The sequence below is a fragment of the Orbicella franksi genome, chromosome 12, assembly GCF_964199315.1.
Source record: "Orbicella franksi chromosome 12, jaOrbFran1.1, whole genome shotgun sequence".
NCBI lineage: Eukaryota > Metazoa > Cnidaria > Anthozoa > Scleractinia > Merulinidae > Orbicella > Orbicella franksi.
This window is the reverse complement of record NC_138156.1, coordinates 916593-924045: the sequence shown is the minus strand read 5'-3', so window position 1 is coordinate 924045 and position 7453 is coordinate 916593. Positions and strand designations below refer to the sequence as shown.

The 7453-nt window shown below is 45.8% G+C and overlaps 1 protein-coding gene across 1 annotated transcript; it reads left to right on the top strand.

Moving 5' to 3' along the window:
- The first annotated feature begins 313 nt into the window (after positions 1-313).
- On the top strand, positions 314-1555 carry LOC145462771 (uncharacterized). The gene has a single exon (XM_081446361.1). The coding sequence runs from the start codon at positions 314-316 to the stop codon at positions 1541-1543; it is 1230 nt and encodes a 409-aa protein (XP_081302487.1). The 3' UTR covers positions 1544-1555.
- The last annotated feature ends 5898 nt before the right edge of the window (positions 1556-7453 follow it).

Sequence of the window (7453 nt, the reverse complement as noted above, 5' to 3'; positions counted from 1 at the left end):
GATTGACTGCGCGCTCGGCCTTCATGGCATGTACGGTCTTTTCGCTGTGCGTTGCGCGAAGGTTCTCTGTAACTGACATTGTATATACGCCGGCATTAATTTTCTAATTTAAAAAATAACCGGCTTAACCTATATCGTTATGGCGTAAGGCGGTAAAGAATTTGGTTAGGAAGACCCGGACCTTGACAATCAGATTGACCACGACTCTGATGAAGGCGAACAAGAGCTTAACACAACCGGTCCTTTTGAGCCAGGTGCGGCGTCCACTCCCTACCAACCTGGCGACCCCTACCCCGGGGGCGAACAAACGGAAATGAGTACTTTTCCTCACGAGCAGTCCGGCCTGCCTGACACTTCTTATCAGGAAGAAACCCCTTTGCTCCGTGATTTCATACATACCGATGACAAACCTTCCATGCTTGAAAGGGCAAAAGAAATAATCAGAAGACGGTTTCGGAAGGTAGACTTCAAAAAATTGGGCCCAATTGGTTTCAGCAAAAAAGGAAATCAATCTGAGATCGTTTCATTTGGCCCCCGGGGGGGTGAGTCTAAAATTTTCAAGCTTGGCGGCGAAGGGTTACAAAAAAGTTTCACAGACGCGAAAAAAGCAGCTCTGGGGCCAAGAGCTGAAGACATCATTGCTGAAGACCGCGACAACATCAGAGAACAGCACGAAAGACTGACAGAGGCAGAGATCCAACTTCAACAGGCGGAAACACTCTCTTCGCAAAGAGAAGAAGAAAAGAAAGAAGTGGAAGTCCTTAGACAAAAAATCGCGCAAACTGATGCTCAGATTGATGCCCTTCAGGATAAATATGGTTCGAATCTTTCAAGTGAAGCAGAGCTGCGAAGGCTCCAACAACTGAAAAAGAACTATCAAACCGATCTTGAAAACAAGAAAAAAGCTTTGGACTCGCTCACAAAAAAAGCAAGAAACGTGGAAAAAGAACAAAAAAAGGTCGATAGTCTCAGGGCCAGCATCGCGGCAAAAGAAATTGAAACAAACGCCATGGAAGAAAGGCTCAACCAAACAAAACCGCTGGACGACTTGAAAGACCAGGAAAGCGAGCTGCAGCGCCAAAACGAGGAAGACCAGGCGATCATCCAACATGTGAATGCCTCGCCTTCCGAAAAAGAAGCCGCAGAAGGCAGAGTTGCAGAAAGAAACGAGGAGATCGCGCGTTTGCAAACTCAGATCGCGGAAAGGGAAAGGGGGCGGCCTCTCTTGGAAAGGGTCAAGGAGATCTTCAAAAAATACGGCGTGACCTTGACCGCCATTCTTCTCGCCGCCGGGACTACAATCGGCGCTGTCATCGGGGTCCTCACCAGAGGTTTGAAAGCTACCGGCAAAGCTTTGGGGAACGGCCTCAAAGATATTGCCGCGAAACTCGGCTCTCTGCTGCCCGGGTTGATTGGCTCGATCGTGAGCTTCCTGTTCAAAGCCGCCGGTCAAGTCGTCGGGTTTCTGGCCGAGCACACATGGCTGCTCATTCTTGCCGCAGTGGCCTTTCTGTTCGATAAATATTTTAAGAAGCAGCGTTAGCTTAGCTCTAAGCCATCAAAAGCAACGCCGAAAATCCAACAAAAACGACAATTAACACCGTTTTGTTAATTTCATGTTGCGGCGTTTTGTCTGCAGCTTCGGGTGGCTGCGCTTGTTGAGTTTCGGACAAAGCTGGTTTCTTGTGGGATGGAACCACACGCCCCGATTCGGTTGTTGCAGCTTTGTGTATCGGGTTGGACGGATGGCTGTTGGGAGGGTTAATTTTTGACGGGCCACCTGCCATGATTTTGAGCCCAGCTTTTTTTGTGTCTGGATTTACCTCGTTGTTGACCCCCAGTTTCATCCCGGAGACCGCCTGTTTCAGCTTGGTGTTGTAACCGATCACGCTTGCGGTGTTTATTATCATCTGCGCGGGCATGAGCCACGCCATGGGGGCAACAGCGAGATTGAGCCTTACCTTCGCTTGGTCCACCGCGAGCTGGTACTTTTGCACGCTCGCGGCCAAGTCGGGCTGTGTGATCGCGTTTTCCATCAGCACCAGGAACTCGCTCTGGGCTTCTCTCGCCCGACCGCCATTGCCGAGAATGCTGCTGCGGACGTTGACTTGCGCGCCCAGGACGCAGTAAACGAAAGCCTCGATTGACTGGTTGATTCTCGACAAGCCCGCCTGCGTCAAACCGTTCGCGGTGTTGGGCGCGAACCAGTCTGCTTGAGCATCGGAAGCGGCCCCCGGCTCGATGTAATAGATCAAGTCCCCATTTATTGCTTTGCCGCCTTCATCGCTGAATTTGTTCCATCCCGGGTATTTATAGTCGGTTTTCGTCGGGCCCGCGCCTGACGCGTACACGTAAACGCTTCCCAGACCGTGGTTTTCCCCGTGCGTGAAGCGGAAATCGCTCGAGGGGGCAATGCCGAACTCGCCGCATATCCTTTTGTACAAAGCGACGTCGTAATGATTGTTGTACTGGTTGAACGGCGGGTCTCCGGGCAAAGCGCTCATGCTCTGAATTCCTCCAGGCTGGTACAAAATTCGCCTGACCGTGAAGTACACGTGGAATTTGTAGAAAGCTCTTATCTGCTGGGGGAGATCCATCCCGCTGTCAAAGATTTCGCGAGAAACTCCGCATCCCTGTGTCGCGCAGAAAACGGCGAAGTTGAGCTGCTGCAGCCAATATTTTATGTCTGGCCCTCCCAGCCAGCGTTTTGATTCGACTGCCGACGTGTGCCTGAGTTCGGTGTCTTTAAATATTTCTCGGAATTTTGTCGTGAAATATTGTTCAGGCGTGACGTATATTTGGATTGGGGCGTCGAATATTTTTTCAAACTTTGCACTTTCCCGTCGAAAGGTACGGCAGGGATGGGCAAGGAAAGTTTTGAACCTAGCGGCGTCAGTTGGTAAGGAAAACCCCCGCTGTCTCCCAAACCAAGCGCTTCTTTCATTTCGGCGCTCCAATATTTTCTATCTGAACCGAAGACGCTTTGAAACGAGTCTTCGCTTTCTTTGAAAAACACCTCTGCGGTCATGTTATTTTTCTCGTCGATCGTTGCTTGTGAGATGAACCGGCTTTTGTCGGCTTTGGGGAAGCGGTTTAAAAAGCTTGTCCACGCCTTTTTCTTCGCCGCCTCCGCTTTTTTTAACGCAGGACCATTCCACACATTCGCCATGTATTTTGAACATAATTTATTTGTTGAATATAAAAATGGTTGTTCTCACTCTTGTCACGCAACAGAACGGCGAGACCGTCTATTTTGAAGAACCGCTCCCAGGAGCAAGCTATGCCACACTTTTGCGTTGTTCTTTTTCAACTCGTGGCATAATCTGAGTCGTGTTGGCAGAATGTTTTTCAAAGGAACCGACGACGTGGTTGCATCATTACCTCAAGGCCATTACAATGTCGAGAGCATCGTAAAAGAACTGTAATCCAGTTTTGAATATCACAAGAAAAAAAGGGAAAATGGTCTTGGAAACGAATAACCCCAATTCTGTTCTTAAGATTACAACCGCCGCTGGTAATGCACTCAACACTAATCAACCGAAAGAAGTTTCCGTTGATTACAGTTTGGAAAATTTTCTTGGAGTCGGGAGAGATATTAGGAAAGAAGAATACATCAAAAAGCTTAACAGCCCGAGTTGCTACTTTATCCACTGCGATCTCATCGACTCGACAAAAAACTTTTTGAATGGAAAGAAGTCAGACCTTCTTGCCAAGGTTGACGTCAGAGGAAAGCCTTATGAAAAAGTCAGCTATAACATCGGCTCATCGCAAAACGTTTTCCGTGACGCTTCTACAGACAAGTTCATAAACAGCATCACCTTAAAAGTGAAGGATGAAAACGGCGAACTCTTTGATTTCAAAGGCCTGCCGCTTGTTTTTGAATTAGAGTTAAATTAAATTTCTTTATATACGCAATGTCTTCGGCCAATCTGTTGCCACCAAGCGCGCCGCCTGCCGAGCCACTATATCCGGTGGTGGCGGCAGACCTTCTCAAAATTTCCGCTTGCAGAAGGTCAACGAGATTTCCAATACATTGGCCGGCGAGGTCCACCACTATCGCCTCGTCGCGAAAAAATACAAACGCGCGAGAAAGTTCGTTAATTGGGGCGCCGCCGGCTCTAGCGTTCCCTCGGCAGCGTTTTCTAGCGCGAGTTTTGGCTCCACTCTGTCTGTGGTTGGCTTGCCGGCTGCCGTTCCTCTTGGCGGCGCTGATGGGTGCTTCGCTCTCGTTTCGTCTGCGTTTATTCTCGCCGGCAAAAAGCTCGACTCGAAGATCAAGAAGCATCAAGAGATCACCACGCTCGCCGTTGCCAAGCGCGACACCGTCAACAGACTTCTCTCGAACGCTTTGAACAACAACGAGGTGTCTTGCCACGAGTTCGACACTATCCTTTCGGAGTTTCAGCAATACAACTTTCTGAAAGATCAGGTCCGAGCAAGGATGCTTCGCCAACCATCAACGAGAAAGCTTCCTGATGTTGATGTCCAAAAACTTGAGAAAGACATCCGCGGCAGACTTGAAGCCGAAATGATAAAAAAAATCACGAAACCTCCCGCTTCGAACTAAATTTCGAGCGAAAAAACACAAAACTCTCTCTTTGTCTTGTCAAAAACAGGTTATTGCGGTATTTGTCATGCCACATAAATTGCCTTCAACTTTCGAGAAGGTTACTCACTGACGCAGTCATGCGCGAAATAGGGAAAACCCCCCGATCAGCTGTTTTTTTTATCGCTCTAGTGAAGTCTCTTTGTTCTACCGCGTTTCGTGCCCAATTTTTCCTCAAAAAAGGCGAAGAGTGCCCTTTTTATTGGCCAGGCCGAGAAGAAATACCCTATTCTAACAAACTGTGGACAAAAAATTGAAATCCGCCTGTAAAATTCCTTTTGACTTCAACATTCCTGGTGGCTTTGAAAATTCCTGATCGCTTCAACTGAAGCCAAGAGGAATGCAACGCGCTTAAACTGAAGCCTTCAGGAATTCACAACGGGAAGCTGTGTCGCCTCAACCGGAACCGCGTCATGAAAGCATTCAACAACTTCGCGTGTAATATCACGCACTTGTCTCTGCCACTCAGGCGTGAAATATTCATTCACGAGAAACGCAATCAAGTGAACACTGACAAGCATGTTTTTTTGGTATGTAAATGAAGCCGTGAATTTTTAATGCAATTATTCAAACAGAGGTTATATCGTCGCCGCCTTTTTCGCTAAAGCTCCCTGCCATAAAGGAACCACTCGTGCCAATTAAAACCATCCCAGGAGCATTCTTTTAAAAATTCTTGTGCTCTAGGCTGGCTTCTATTAACTCCATCGGCCGGCTTAGCGATGTTTTATGAAGATTTCCATCCCTTTCGAAACAGGGAAAACAACAACCCTCGAAAAAGCAGTCCGCATATTCAAAGCAAATAACCATCGGCACAATCTTCTGCTTGAATTTGCAGAAAGGCAGTTTAAAAATATTCTCGTGTACCTTGTCCCACCCCATTTCCTTTTTTCCTTTATTTTTATCGCTTTGTACTCCTTGAGAATGATCTCACGAAGCTCTGGAGGGAGGCTTTGAATGGCCTCGGAAAGTCCACATGCAGCCATGTCGGCGCAGTATGCACTGAGCGTGCGCTTCTCCAATAGGAAAAAATTTCTGGCGCACTTTTGAAGGGCGCATCCGCGCATATTGATCACAGACGTTGCAGCTTCGCTGGACCTGCACCCGTGCAAGCCCCCGGACCCCACAACACACGCAACACATTTCTGGCGCAGCACTGCCGTTCTCTCACACATTTCTGGCGCAGCACTGCCGTTCTCACACACATTTCTGGCGCAGCACTGCCGTTCTCACACACACATATATAATGAGGGTTCTGGTCGCAAGCGAACGCAAACAGTGTAAGCGCAACGAAACTCCGAATCTTCAGATGAGGAGTTTCGTTGCGCTTACACTGTTTGCGTTCGCTTGCGACCAGAACCCTCATTATATATGTATGTCCGTCTTACAGGCACCGTGATTTTGACCAACTTTGGATCGATTTCCCGGAACTGGGGGGATATTTTCCAGTCCCGGGACTCTAAACTAACTCTTGATGGCCTTGGTTTGCAGTGAAATGGACACAGGTAAATCGATCGCACTCTCGGTTTCGAGGTTGTGGGTCGAAATATAGCCCCACTTCACTTTAAGACTGATAGAGAAGCCGAAAACGCCTTACGCGCATCGTGATTTTGACCAACTTTGGCTCGATTTCTCGGAACTTGGCGGTATTTTCCAGTCCCGGGGACTCTAAACTAACTCCTGATGGCCTTGGGTTGCAGTGAAATGGACACAGGTAAAGCGATCGCTCGCTCGGTTTCGAGCTTTTAGGCCCAAATATAGCCCCACTTTAGTTTAAGACTGCTAGAGTAGCCTAGACCGCCTTGCGCGCAGCGTTTTTTTTCCACATTTTAATTTCTGTTATTAAATACAAAGTACAGCGCTATTATTAAGTGTCAGTAACATAATTACAAAACGTTGATAAGAATATAATTATTTGAACTATATAGTGTAAGAAATCACACTTTACTATCAATAAATAATTTCCATTTGGCCTGAAATTTCCTTTGCGTGTTGTTTTTTAAGGCTATGTACTTTTCAGTCTTATATTTCATATTAATCATTTCTTTAAAAACAGTAATATTTGGGCTGAGACTTCGTTTACGACTCGTCCAGATATGCCATTTTGCAACAATTAAAAAGTAATTTAGTAAGTCACTTACTTCATCTAATTTGCCTATCAAAACATCCTGCAAGGAAAATTTAACCTGTTTACCAGAAAGTGCAAACCAAAAATTTTTGAAATCTTTCCAAAACTGGTTAGTATGAAAACATTCATAAAATAAATGATTAACAGTTTCTGAGCTAACTCTACAAAATGTGCAAGAATCGTCTTGAACATAACCTATTTTGGCTAGACGAGAATTAGCCAGTGAAAGTGATATTATTTAAAATCTTGAATTGGAAGCTTCTGATAAACTTTTCGGATGAGACAGTTTTCACTTTTATGAACGCTTTAATAACAGCTGAATCTGCTAAACCAAAGTCTTCTTTCAGTTTAGCAAAGCCCCTTGAGACTCGTGCCTTACCCGAAACAAGCAATTCATAAAAGTGTTTATTTTTACATATAGTAGGATTAAATTTTTTCTCCCCACATTGAAATTCCAAACATCTCTCTATTTCACTTTCGGTCACATCCAAATCCTTCAGGTGGGCAGGAAGAGCAGAACGAATTCCTGACCAGACTAAAAAATTTGTATGCTTCAAACCTTTACTTATAGCAGTATTATAAGATTCTATATTATTCTTGTTGAATTGCAAGTGGTTAATAAGGAGGATACCTGCTTTAACATAATTCGAATAATATATTGTTCTATTATCTATCTTAATATCTTTGTTGTTCCAAATTATATTGTAAGATGTAGATGGCTT

Bases quoted from the DNA above. Each gene is read 5' to 3' on its own strand.
- LOC145462771 (XM_081446361.1), top strand. From the start codon at position 314: ATGAGTACTTTTCCTCACGAGCAGTCCGGCCTGCCTGACACTTCTTAT.